The sequence below is a fragment of the Camelina sativa genome, chromosome 10 (assembly GCF_030686135.1).
Source record: "Camelina sativa cultivar CO46 ecotype springtype chromosome 10, ASM3068613v1".
Lineage (NCBI taxonomy): Eukaryota > Viridiplantae > Streptophyta > Magnoliopsida > Brassicales > Brassicaceae > Camelina > Camelina sativa.
The window spans coordinates 11559475-11574467 of NC_141889.1; the positions used below are offsets into that span (position 1 = coordinate 11559475).

Consider the following 14993-nt stretch of genomic DNA (forward strand, 5'->3'; position numbering starts at 1 on the left):
AACAAAAAGAAAAAGAAAAAAAAAATCTTAAGGTAGTCAAGTCTTTTTTTTTAGCTTTTAATATTTGATTTATACATATAAGAAGAAAAAAAACAGACACACAAGAATAATTGCTTCGTATTTGGATGTATATATTAGAAGAAGCAAACCAAACTCTCACACCCCAAAATACAACCAAAAAAAAGAAAACAAAACATTTTAGTTTTATAATCTTCCTACCAAAATTTCTCTCTCTCTCTCTCTCTCTCTCTCTCTCTCTCGTTACATTAAATTTCTTTTAGATGCAAGACTCTTCTTCCCTCGGTTCACAACGTAATCTCCGGTCACCAGCGCCGGAGAGAACCGGAAAGAGTTCAAAGAGTAAAAATGAGCAGAAGGGTGTTTCTAAGCATCCGAGTTTTCGTGGGGTAAGAATGAGACAATGGGGGAAATGGGTGTCTGAAATCAGAGAACCAAGAAAGAAATCAAGAATCTGGCTCGGCACTTTCTCAACGCCGGAGATGGCGGCGCGTGCTCACGACGTGGCGGCTTTGGCCATCAAAGGTGGCTCAGCACACCTCAATTTCCCGGAGCTAGCTTACCATTTGCCAAGACCGGCGAGCGCCGACCCTAAAGACATTCAAGAAGCCGCAGCAGCAGCAGCTGCAGTTGACTGGAAAGCACCGGGGTCTCCTTCTAGCACGGTGACGTCATCTCCGGTCGCCGACGACGCTTTCTCCGACCTCCCTGATCTTTTGCTAGACGTGAATGATCACAACAAAGTCGATGGGTTCTGGGACTCGTTTCCTTACGAAGATCCTTTCTTCTTGGAGAATTATTAGCAGGCAAATTCTTGCCGGCGAATGAGTTTTCCGGTGGGGTTCCTGGTAAATAATGAACCGATGTCGTTTTGTACTTTTTTTTGTCTTTGTTGGGAATTTTTTTTTTTTTTTTTTTTTTTTTTTTTTTTTTTTTAACGTGTGAGTAAGTTTCCGAATGTGTGATGTGTAAGTAAGTACAGGTTATTTAATTTCTTTTTCTGTACAAATACGTACGTAATTACCAAAAAAGTTTCTTCATTTATTGGGATGCTTGCTATCTTCCATATTCATTATTATTATTATTTAGGGGCCTTGACCCTTTTATTTTCACATCTTTTAGTTCTGTGACAGAGACTATAAACTTTACTCCATAGAGCCGGCAAAGAATATATACATTTCGGGGGCTTATTTCGTTAACCTAATTATTGAAAGAGAATATGCACTATATACTACAAAAACAAAATATAATTAAGAAAATACTACAATTGTACAGTTTTTATCATTTTCTCTCTTTTCAAATACAATTACACTTATACCCATTTCATATACTATATATTTTTTTAATATTATATCATTTTTTTCATATAAACAACAAATTCTCTCTCTCTTTCAGCTTTCTCTATTTCTCTTTAATCTCATATCCACTCAACTTTCTCTATTACTTTTTCTCTCTCTTCTCTTCCCTCATGCTCTCTCACTCTCTCTCTCTTCTTTCATAATTGACTTTACAAACACATCAAACAACATCAATTCTTTCTTTTCCTGCTTATTTATTTGTTTAGGTTTTTCTCCTTTAAATTGCAGAAGATATCTCACTATATGTCTTTTGATTTAATTCATGGCATTTTGTTTTGTAACACGCTATTTTATCAAATTACACGCGTAGCAACATAATATCTCTCTCTTTAATAATATATTTTCTTAAATTACACGTTATTGTGAAGATTACATATGCTTTCGTTTGAAAACACGATTTTCAATATGAAAACACTTTTTTTTTAAAATGATACGCTTTTTGTTTTAGTATATACTGATATTTTTATTAACTCACATGTTTTTTTCACAAATAGCAATACGTTGTTGTACTTTTGTCTTTTGTTTAAGGGCAGTTTTGACTTTTCCCTTCTCATGAAAATGGTAGTTACCAAACTTTTCTGACAATATGGTATTTACTTAATTTTTTTCCAAAATTCTGGTATTCACTAATATTACCCTTATTGAAAAAGAGTATACGTATAACGTACTACTATTAGAATCTACATATGTAATCGAGATATACTATCATTATGACACCTTGTATTAGTTATTTGTTATGTAATAGCTCTCAAAATAATTTCTCAATTATTCGAAGGTAAGAAAAAGTATATCATGATTCATGCACTATGTACTTCTTGTATTATGACATTTATTTATAATGATACTAGTGTAAGGACTAACGACCAAAACGATACGGTTTTGTCTCAAGGCTCAAACTGTGCAAAGCCCAACAACACAAAACCTTCTCATCATATGCCCAAAGCTGTACAACGACTACCTGCAAACGACAAAAAGAAGATAATTGCAAAGAAAGACAAGTCTTCAAGTTGTATGGCAATGACACTGAAAAATAGGTTTGAAGCGCTTGGATTAGACGATGAAGTTTGTGCCACGTGAAGGTCATCAATCTCACAACTTGTAACAACCCGTACCATGGACCCCATTAGCCTCACTGCTAGCTTGCCCCTATAGGCCCAAATCTGGCCCTACAGGGCTTCGATCCTAACGCCTCACCGTGGCAAATGGAACTACTCATCCAAATCCTCAGTAGGTTATTGGTGCGCCAGGCGTTCCTTGAACCCTAGTCCCCACCCTTTAACAACCTTCCCACAGGACAAGTTGCCACCAATTGACCTGCAGCTCAATTGGTGGCAACTTGTCCTGTGGGAAGGTTGTTAAAGGGTGGGGACCAGGGTTCGAGGAACGCCTGGCGCACCAATAACCTACTGTGATTTTTATGTAACAACCCGTCCCATGGATCCCACTAGCCTCACTGCTAGCTTGCCCCCATAGGCCCAAAGCTGGCTCTGCAGGGCATCGATCCTAACCCCTCACCGTGGCAAAAGGAACTACTCATCCAAATCCACAGTAGGTTATTGGTGCGCCAGGCGTTCCTTGAATCCTGGTCCTCACCTTTTATCAACCTTCCCACAGGACAAGTCGCCACCAATTGAAGTGGGGTCCACGGGACGGGTTGTTACACAACTGGTCTATTCAAGAACAATCTAGAATCTAGGTCAAGAACCTTGCCTCACTATAAAAGAGAACAATCTTGTAATCTCATCTTTTTAAGCATCAATAATAAAGAAACAAACTTTCTATATTTTGTTTCTTTCTTCATGGTATCAGAGTCATGGACGGAACCATGGAACCCTATGCTTCTCCTTCACTACACATCTCAAACTGTGTCACCATCAAGCTCACTAAGGAAAACTACATAATCTGGAAGTCACATTTTGAATCTTTCTTACGAACACAAGCTATACTCGGATTTTTTAATGGAGCTGTCAAACCGCCACTAGAAGTAATTCCCATCCGCAACAACAACAATGGCAACACCGAAGAAGTTCTTAACCCAGACTTTGAAAGCTGGTCGAGATATGATCAAGTTGTCAAAGCATGGTTGCTTGGATCTATGAGCGAGAATGTCTTGAGGCTGGTAGTTGGCTGCTCCACTACACAAGAGGTATGGAACACTCTGGTTTCTCACTTCAATCGCACATCTTCGTCTAGGTTGTTTGAGTTGCAAAGGCGTATCCAGAATGCTGAAAAGTTAGAAAAGAACATGTGTGATTATCTTAGAGAAATTAAAGAAATTTGTGATAAAATTGCTTCTATTGGAGATCGTGTTAGTGAAAATATGAAAAATTTTGCTGCTTTAAGAGGTTTAGGCTGTGAATATGAACCAATAATCACAGTCATCGAGGACTCTATGGATAGAAAGCCTGAACCTAACTATGACAATGTGATATCTCGACTTACTGGCTATGATGATAGACTCCAAGGCTACTCTGTCTCAACTGAGGTTAATCCACACCTAGCTTTTAACACCACAAGATCACCAAGCTACCAACACCGAGGTCGTGGTAACAGAGGTAGAGGAAGGGGAGGATACTCAACCAGAGGCCGAGGTTTTCATCAAAAATTCACCTCGTCAAGATCATCTCCATCAGTTGCTCACACAAATGAGAAACATGTCTGCCAAATTTGCAACAAACAATGTCATAATGCCTTTGAATGTTGGTATCGGTTCGATGAGGAGTATCAGCAATCTGCTCGCCCTGCAATCAATGCTACTGCGTTCTCTGCTCTTCACATCACTGATGTCACTGAGGACAACAACTAGTATTCAGACTCCGCTGCAACTGCACACATCACCAGCTCCACTCAACGTCTATAAAAGGCTCAATCCTATCACAACACTAATATAGTAATGGCAAGTGATGGGAACTTTCTTCCCATCACACATGTAGGCTCTGCAAATCTTCCCTCCACATCAGGTAATATCCCTCTTAAAGATGTGCTAGTCTACCTTGAAATAGGTAAGTCCTTGTTGTTAGTTTCAAAATTGACTAAGGATTATCCTTGTAAAGTGTCTTTTGATTCTGACGATGTTGTTATAAAGGACAAAGCAACACGCAAAGTTCTGACAAAGGGAAGGAAAACTGATGGTCTGCACAAACTGGATGACTCAAAGCATAAGATGTTCTACTCCACAAGAAAAGTCAAGACGAGTGATGAGGCTTGGCATCAAAGGTTGGGGCATCCAAATCAGCAGGTCCTTCAACTTTTATCTACAAATAAGGGAATCCAAATCAAGAAAAGTACCAAGAAGGTGTGTGAGTCATGTCAGCTTGGAAAGAGTTCAAGGTTGCCATTTATTTCTTCTACTTTTATTGCTTCAAGACCCTTAGAGAGAGTGCATTGTGATCTCTAGGGTCCTTCTCTTGTATCTTCTGTTCAAGGATTTAGATTTTATGCAGTGTTCATTGATAACTACTCAAGATACTGTTGGCTTTATCCTCTAAAAAGAAAATCTGATTTCTACTCAATCTTCATCAAGTATCAACTACTTGTTCAAAATCTTCTATAAACAAAAATAGAAACCTTTCAATCAGATGGTGGTGGAGAATGTCAGAAATTTCTTACCTAGTTGGAGAACTCTGGTATCCAACACTTTGTCTCTTGTCCTCATACTCCTCAGCAAAATGGCATGGCAGAGAGAAAGCACAGATAATTAATGGAAATGGCTCTTACTCTACTATTTCAGAGTGCCACTCCACAAAGCTTTTGGGTAGAAGCTTTCTTTACATCAAATTTTCTAAGCAATCTCTTGCCTACCAGTGCTCTTGAAAGTAACAAAAGTCCGTATGAAGCTATATCCTCAAAACCACTAGAATATTCAGCCCTACGAACCTTCGGTTGTGCTTGCTTCCCAACTCTGAGGTCATATGCTCACAATAAGTTTGATCCACAATCACTCAAGTGCGTTTTTCTTGCATACACTGAGAAATATAAAGGTTACAGATGCTTTTATCCCCCAACTGGAAGTGTATATATTAGCCGCCATGTTATTTTTGATGAAGCAAGTTTTCCTTTTGCAAACACATATCTTTATCTTCAAAAATCCTCACCTACACCACTATATATACGGAGCCTGGATCAAACAACTTTCAGATGTCACAGTACCTTGTGCTCCTATTGAAGAATCTCATCCAGCTCCTGCAACACCAACCGTTTCAGACACAACGATCAACAACAATGCCATTAAAAATGACACATCAACACAAAGCATGCCTGACTCCACAAATGAAACTGGTGATGAGAGTTTTTGGTGTACGGCAAGCCTAGATCTTGTTCCTATAGGCAACAGCTCTCAATCGCCAGTCTCAAATGTGCAAAGCTAAGCCACCAATGATGATATCTGCACAACTGAAGCTACAAGTGAGTCTTCTTCAAATATTTCAACTCATCCAATGACAACACGATCAAAAGCTGGTATTACCAAACCGAACCCTCGTTATGCTCTACTTACACACAAGGTCTCATATCCAAAGCCTGAAACAGTAACTGCTGCTCTAAAAGATCCTTGCTGGACAACAACAATGAATGAGGAAATGAGTAATTGCAAAGAAGCAAATACATTCTCATTAGTTCCTCACACACCAGATATGCATGTTTTGGGCTCAAAATGGATCTTTCGAGTCAAACTCAATGCAGATGGCTCTTTAGACAAGTTCAAGGCCAGACTCGTTGCCCAGGGATTCAAACAAGAAGAAGGCATTGATTACCTTGAAACTTATAGCCCAATAATTAGAACAGCAACGGTGAGAGCTGTTCTTCATTTTGCAGTAGTTATGAACTGGGAAATTAAACAAATGGATGTTAAAAACGCATTTCTCCATGGAGATCTCAATGAAGTTGTGTATATGAAGCAACCTGTTGGGTTTATCGATAAGGAGCATCCCAATCATGTTTGTCTTCTCCATAAATCTCTCTATGGCCTAAAACAAGCTCCAAGGGCTTGGTTTGATAAATTTAGCAATTTTCTGCTAAACTTTGGCTTTACTTGCAGTCAGAGAGATCCATCTCTGTTTGTCTGCTTTAAAGGAACCGACATCATTATGTTGCTACTATACGTTGATGATATGGCTATTACAGGAAAATCTTCCAAGCTTCTCTCCACTCTTCTTGATGAACTCAACAAGCTTCACTATTTCCTCGAAATTCAGATCCAATATCATGAAAATGGTTTGTTTCTTTCTCAGCAGAAGTATGCTGAGGAACTTTTGGCTGTTGCTTCTATGTCCTCATGTAATCCTGTTGCCACACCACTTCCTCAACAACTGAACAAAGTGTCAAAACAGAATGCTCTGTTCGAAAATCCTAAATACTTCAGAAGCTTGGCAGGTCGACTACAATATCTAACCTTCACAACAGACCTGCAATTCTTTGTCAACTATGTATGCCAGAAGATGCATGAACCTCCAGTCTCCGATTTAAACCTACTCAAACGGATTCTAATGTACATAAAGGGTACCACTACGATGGGAGTCTCATTTGCTCGACACACCGACTCTAAGCTTCGCGTGTATAGTGACAGTGACTACTCCAGATGTCCGTCAACTAGCAGGTCCACTAGTGGCTTCTGTACTTTCCTTGGCCGAAACATGATTTCCTGGTCTTCAAAGAAACAACGAACGGTGTCAAAAAGCTCCACTGAAGCTGAATATAGAACCATGTCAGAAGCTGCCTCTGAAATCACTTGGATCGCTAATCTTCTTCATGACATAGGTGTCTCCCTGCCTGCTACGCCGGAACTCTACTGCGACAATCTCTCTGCAGTCTACCTTACTGCAAATCCAAGTTTCCATGCGAGAACCAAAAACATTTTGCGACGCATTACCACTATGTTCGTGAGCAAGTTGCCTTCGGTAATCTGATCGTCAGTCACATTCCCGCTGAGTTTCAATTGGCAAACATTTGTACTAAATCTCTTCCCCAAAAACCTTTTGAGTATTTCAGGCTCAAACTTGGCGTTGGCGTGCCACCTACTCCAAGTTTGTGGGGGAGTGTAAGGACTAACGACCAAAAACGATACCGTTTTGTCTCAAGACTTAAATTGTGCAAATCCCAACAACACAAAACCTTCTCATCATATGCCCAAAGTTGTGCAACGGCTACCTGCAAACGATAAAAAGAAGATAATTGCAGACAAAGACAAGTCCTCAAGTTGTATGGCAATGACACTGAAAAATAGGTTTGAAGCGCTTGGATTAGACGATGAAGATTGTGCCACGTAAAGGTCATCAATCTCACATCTGGTCTATTCAAGAACAATCTAGAATCTAGGTCAACAACCTTGCTTCACTATAAAATAGAACAATCTTGTTTTTAAGCATTAATAATAATAAAAAAAACAAACTTTCTATATTTCGTTTCTTTCTTCAACTATATCTCGAAATCCATTCGGGAATACTTCAAAAGCATAATTTTTTTAACGTTGAGGAGTCGAAATCTATATAGCAGCCAAAGTCACGGCAGGTAGAATAGATAATACAAAGAGAAAAAAATGGCAAATTAGTTCAAGAGAGACAAACTTGATGGTCTTTTCTGTCATTTTTCAATTTCCAATTTCCACTTTTATTTTCATTCTTCTGTTCATTTTGTGTCCTTATTTTTCTTAATCATTGTATTATTTTTATCAAATTTTAACGAATTCTTTTATAACTTTTTCAAATCAGTTCTCTAAATTTTATATTCTTCCTGTCTTAAGACTTTTCTTTTTAAGTTTCACATCAAACTTTCGTTATTATTTCTACAACTTTTCAATTTAATTAATGAATTTTATATGTAGCAAACTGTTCAAACTCTTTAATGAATTAGAAATATTAGTTTATTTATAAATAAAAGTTACTAAGTATGCCCTTTTTCATAACACAATAGATTTTGAATCACAATTAATACTCTCTCTCTTTATTTTTACTTGTTATTCTAGACTTAATTTTTTGTTTTTTTATTACTTATCGTTTTGTATTTACGATGCATTTTTATGGATCAAATTTTTAGTTTTACCCTTAACTTTTAGCTTATTAATTATTTATATCAAATGAAATAATATATTAATGAGAGGTAAAACAGAAAATTTGTTTTTTTAATATGTGTGAAATTGTCTAGAATGACAAATACTATAAAACAGATGAAGTATATACTAATTGCCAAAACATATATACAACTAGATTTACTTACCATTTTAATTAGATGTCTATAGCGGCCAAGATGCATTGTAAACTAGCGTGCATTTTGTTTGAGAGTTATATTGAGTGTTGATTTACAAAAAACACACCAAATATTCTTTTGTTGTTAGAATACTTGTAAAATCCAATTGCGTGAGATTTTTGTTTTTGTTAATGGGATAACAAACATATTGAATAAGATGTAGATCGAATGATGCCAATCTTTCATTCCGCCGAATAATTTCGAAAAACTGATAAAATAATAAAATTTGTAAGGCGGATTTTGTAATATAATAGAGGAATGTTTTCCTATGAAACTTTTTTTTTACGTACTGGCATTTCCACATGTCATAACATTTTCCAAATTATTACTGTTCTATGGACTTTTTTTTATACGTTCTATCAAAAAAAAAAAGAAAAGAAGGTGAGCTGGCTTTTCTCGTATTCTCTTTGTCCGTTTGTAATCATTTTGTGAACACTTCTTATACCTTTTTTCTGGAACACTTCTTATACTGTGGTTTTTCTTTCGCTCAATATGGTCATTGTAAAAGTAATGGATATATCTAAATTGTTTTGTTTTATATATATATCTAAATTGTTATGGGTTTTAGAGTTTTAGTCAACGAAATTGGTGACTAGTTGAATTTCATATATTTTTTAGCAATATATTCATAATAAATTTGAGTATTTTATTTTATTTTTGTAGATTATATATTAGTATATTACAGTATATAAAACTTAATTCAAACATTTTAAATCAAACTTAATTCAAACGTTTTATCTTTGTGTCGCGAATTAGAACACTCTGCTTGTTTTGGACGGACGCTTGATGTTGATGCTGTTGTGTATTTAGCAGCAAGTATCGAAGTAATATGCTAAAGAGTCTTTGAGATAATTGATTTTAGTATATTAATAAATTTGGGTCCAACTCAAAACGAATTGGCAATGAGTGGAGAGACTCATGTACTATATATATTGCTTCAGTTGATTTCTTTCGATGTGAGATTGTCTAATACATCCCCCTCACGCTCAGAATTGGATATCTGTAGCGTGAAGTTTGTGGGATTGGATATCTACGGAAGAAATTTTAATCCACAACAAGACATACCGCTTATATGGGCCATATAGTTGAGAAATCATTTCTTTATGGAAAATTGCTTGTTGGATCTAACCATAGGCTCTGATATCATATTAGTAAACATGGATCCAACTCAAAACCAATTAACAATGAATGGAAAGATCCATGTATTATATATATAGTGCCCCATAAATCTCTATTCTTTCTATGTGGAATATTTTAATATAGTAAAAAATATCATAAAATTCCTTAGAAAATATCATAGAATTCCTTAGAAAATATCCTTTATGTGGGAGGGTATGAGCCGTGCATTGCATAGACCACCAAATTAACATCATTGTTAAATAATAGCGACAGATTTGAATATGATTGAGCTTTGATGCTGCATTACATATGTTATTATTTATTAATTGATGTCATGTCAGTAAAGATTTTCAATTTAATTATTTAATTGGTTTGATTATACAAAAGTGTCATAATTAATATTGCGTCTAGAAACTAATCTCATGTTCATGTCGGCTGTGGTTTCTTTTTTGTTTGACCTAAGTGGCTTCTTACGAATAAAATAATAATCAGATATTAATTATTAATTTACATTTCTACTTAGTTGTATTTCTATCAATAGTTTGATGTTTAGAAAACCTTTTCGTTGCGAGAGAGCTCATTTTTATCTTCGGGAGTTTGTAAAAATATGTCTGCAGGATGGAGAATTATTCTTGTGGAGGCCAACTTCTGTTCATACTACTTTGAGCTAATTTTTGCACATAATTCTTAATGATTATTATATTTTTAATACTAATTACATTTTTAAATTTATTATTTTTGTTGTATTGATAATTTGAGAGTGGATGGATACAACAAATAATCATCTATTACTTACTCTAAAAAGAAAGCTACCTATATATATGTTGGATTTGCATCTAACATTTCTGATATAAAATTCAAGTTATGTTGCGATAACTCACTTACGTAAGAATTAAGAGGTTTGTGTATAAAATTAAAAAGAAACTCATTGAGTTTGTTCTACTTCTGATTTGATTTCATTGTATGTAAATTTTGCCGGTATACAATTTAGTTTACAAAATTATTTTACTGAAAAAATATTTATTCTAGAAATTATTTAAACTTTACGAAAATATTATACTGAAAAAATGTTCACTCTAAAAGTTAGTTAAACTTTTTTTTTTATAAAACCTGGATATTTAAGTTTAAAATGGGAGATATGGAGAATAACTGTGAACCGCATTGTTCAAAAAAAAAAAACTGCCGAACCACATTATACTGTGTAGTTAAGTCTACTTCATTCGAATCCTAACTCGAAAAAATAAAAATAATTTAGCACAGTTTTTAATTATTATTAGCACTTAGGCCATCTGCATCGAAAGAATAGTTTGGGTGTTCTTAGCCTAATAAAATCAAAAATATATGAAATAGTGGCAGAAGAACATGTTTTTTGGTCTTCAATTAGAACTGATTTTGGCCCAGTTCTATTATGACGTGGCAACCCGTGAATGTTGAGATTTTTTGCAAAGGAGAAAACATTTCATTTCTCCTTCTTTTTGAAATCGCATCTAGGTTTTCCTTCTTTCTCTCCAAAACGGTGAAAGCTACGTGGTCACCATCTTCTCCGACTAAGGTGTATATTCCGGCCATTAAAACACCAAAATCGAGAGCTCATCCATGTAGAAATCAATCTGTCCATAGTTTTTCTACCAATCCGTTAAAATTCTCTTCTTTTGTCGATTCATATGTCCGGCGATTCGAAGGCGAAGTCGAAATCCTATACTTGAGGCTTTGTCTCCTCGTCTCCTTTGTCTCGCAAATATCATCTCCGACGATATAGACAAGGTAGTCCCGTCGTTTCCTCTGTCAGTTATTGTTTCATCGATGTTTCATCGATTTAGGGTCTTGAAATCTGTGAATTAGGTTTGGTTTTAGTATCATGGTATAGGGTTTCGTCTCATCTGTTAATTAAAGGTTTTGATTAATCAATATAGGATTTTAGTGAGATTCCAGGATGTATGACTGAATTTTGAGTGTCATATGTTGTATTTGAAATCAACCTTAACAGTGATGAACATTAATCGATTTTGCTTTGTTTCTGAGGCTTGTAGGTGAGGTTGACCAGGGCAAATTAAATCGGATAACCATCAACAAACCTGCATTTACTCGAAACTAAAAGGTAAGTCACACTCACTATATGTAATGCAAGGTTGGTTTCCTGATTTGAGTGGTGTTGTGGTTTGTGTAGTAGTGTATAAGTGGTTATTCACAGATTTTATGTGATTGTAGTTGCTTGTAAAGTGTTGTTTGATTGTGTAATGAGTTTCTCAGAATTGAGTTGTGATGGTCTCGGATGTTTGATTGGTTTATGTCATGTATAATACGTTTGAGTGGTTTTGGTTTTTGTAAAATCCTATATTGGATAATGATCCCTGTTTCCACACTCACTATATAGCTAGTGCAATAATCTTAATAGTAATTGAACCAATTTTGTTTTCAGTATAGTAGTGTATTAAAGTTAGTCACATTTTTGTTGTGATTTTAGTGTCACTTAGTTTTGCTTTTTATGTTTGAGTATCTAACATGTTATCATCTGGTCATGTTCTCGGATAATAGTCTTAAAACTTTAAAAACTGATATCTACGAAAGCTTTGAAACTTTAAAAACTGAATAATATGAATGCTTTAACCCTTAAAACTTTAAAAACTGATTTACTAGATGATATGAATGCTTTAACAAAACTAGTTGAGTTCAATGCATTAACAAAACCAAACTTTTTGGTTTACATATAAAAAACACTCAATGACCATCAATTACTTCTGATTTGACTGAAGTAGGTAATGGTTATTTAGAATTAAAAGTCTATAACAACACAAAACTTTGGATTTAATGATCTTCTTAACTTCTCTATATTACATCCGAACCAAATACTCAAACTCTCATATCTTTTACTTCTCTTCTATCATCTATCTTATTTGCTTCTTTCTTAACCAATCTCTAAGAACACCCAATAATATCTCTGCCTCAGCTTCTTCCTTGTTTAAATATGATTGCTATGGAATCAAACAATACTCCTAATAGTCAGTCTCAATCCTACTTTAGCCTTCTTAACTTCCCATATGGCAGCTTTGCTCCCAATGTAAACATTGGTTCCTCTCAAATCCCTGCTTTTAGTTCACAAACTAGTTCACTGCCGAGTCAACCAGAAGAGACAGCAGAACAGCATAGGGAGAGAAGGATATGGTCCACACAAGATGACTTAGTCCTAATAAGCGGCTGGTTAAACACATCGAAGGATGCAATAGTTGGGAATGGCCAAAAGGCAGAGTCCTTTTGGATCCGTATAGGAGACTATTATGCATCAAGTAGTCATGTACTTGGTGGTGCTGAGCCAAGGCGCCCTGACCATTGTAGACAAAGATGGCAAAATATCAGTAAGGAAGTGAGCAGGTTCTGTGGAGCTTATCCTACCATTATGATCCGAATAATGATAGTTTTAACTAATTTTTTCAAGAGCAATTTAATAATCAATTTGAAGCTGCTGAAGAGGAAATTCCGGCCGAAAGGATTAAACGTACATATATCGATAGAAAACGGGAAGAAGGGCACAAACGTTTGTGGAACGATTATTTTACTGATAATCCGACTTACACGGAGAGGCAATTTCGCAGACGGTTTTAAATGAACAAGTCATTGTTCTTGCGTATTGTGAATCGTCTCAGTGAAGAAGTTCCATATTTTTAACCAAAAAAGGATGCAACCTTCCAGAATGGTTTAACACCACTACAACAATGTACTGCAGCAATTAGACTATTAGCATATGGGACTGGGTCGGACTCGGTTGACGAATATATACGTCTTGCTGAATCGACTGCTCGTAAATGTTTGGAACATTTTGTCGTCGGCATAGTTGACTTGTTTGGCACTGAATACCTACGCCGACCCACACCAGAGGATCTTCAAAGGTTACTCTTTTATGGAGAACAGATGGGTTTTCCCGGGATGGTTGGAAGCATCGACTATATGCATTGGAAGTGGAAAAATTGCCCAACCGCTTGGAAAGGAATGTATTCACGAGGTACCAGTAAACCAACAATTGTTTTGGAGGCGGTAGTTTGACAAGATCTCTGGAGATGGCACACATTTTTTGGAGCTCCATGTACTTGTAACGATTTAAATGTTCTTGATCAATCACCAATATTTAATGACATTATTTACGGTCGAGCTTCCGAAGTTACGTACTATGTCAACGAAAGTGAGTATAATTTGGCTTACTATCTGACGGATGGTATTTACCCCGAATGAGCGATATTTGTTAAATCCATCCCACAACCACAACACCCGAAACATCGTTTGTTTGTAGAACGTCAAGAAGATACACAAAAAGATGTTGAGCGTGCATTTGGAGTCCTGCAATCTAGATTCGACATGATTAAAAATTTATTTCTTTTATGGGCGAAGGATAAAATTGCATATATTATGAGAGCATCTCTCATACTCCATAATATGATTGTTGAAGATGAACGAAATTCATACACACTCTATGACAAACAAAAATTCCAACAAGAAGATGGAACCGGATCCACTCTGGATCTTACGTTTTCAGTAAATATGGCTTCAAATCTAGAGGGTTTAGGTAATGACCATACAAGAATTCGTGATAGACAAGCACGTCACAAATTAAAGGAAGATTTGATTGAGAATATATGGAATAAATTTGGACATTAAACTATGTATTAATTAAATAAAATGTTTGTGTGCTTTAATTAAGTAATATGTTTGTTTGGTTTTTTTTTATATCTTTAATGTTTTTTTGTTTCATAATAATTTGGTATTGTATTTTGAATTTTATTATAAGTTTTTTAAGTTTGTAATTTAAATATTATTTTTTAAAATTTTTAAAATTGTAATATATTTTAAAATTATTATATTATTAAATCTTATAATGTTAAACATGTTTTTGCAATAAGTAAGTTCTTAAAAATGTTCTCACAATGCAATGCCCTTACTAATCTAAATGAAACACGATGATGTGATATGACAATGATGACGAGACTAAATTGGGATAGAGGATCCTAGGCCTCTAGGCTCGAAGACCACCTTTTCTCCTTAATTCTTCCTACTTTTCTTGATAAAAATAATAATAAAAAGAGCTTTACAATCTCTATTAAAATATGTTGAATCAATGTGGTTTGTCTATGGAAACAGTTTGTTGTATAAACTATTAAAACTACAGAAAATATCATTTGAGAATATATAGTCACCTTATGACGAAAAAAGTAGACTAATACAAAACAAATAATGATTAAAATGAATTTTGGACTTAGTGGAATCATTTCA

General features: G+C 35.4%; 2 protein-coding genes across 2 annotated transcripts; both read left to right on the forward strand.

Moving 5' to 3' along the window:
- Positions 1-145: 145 nt before the first annotated feature.
- LOC104718684 (ethylene-responsive transcription factor ERF039) lies at positions 146-1062 on the forward strand. Its single transcript, XM_010436471.3, has one exon. It carries the CDS (start codon positions 282-284, stop codon positions 819-821), a length of 540 nt encoding a protein of 179 aa, XP_010434773.2. The 5' UTR covers positions 146-281; the 3' UTR covers positions 822-1062.
- A 2127-nt stretch (positions 1063-3189) lies between these two features.
- LOC104720295 (uncharacterized) lies at positions 3190-4182 on the forward strand. The gene has a single exon (XM_010438223.2). It carries the CDS (start codon positions 3190-3192, stop codon positions 4180-4182), a length of 993 nt encoding a protein of 330 aa, XP_010436525.2.
- Positions 4183-14993: the final 10811 nt, after the last annotated feature.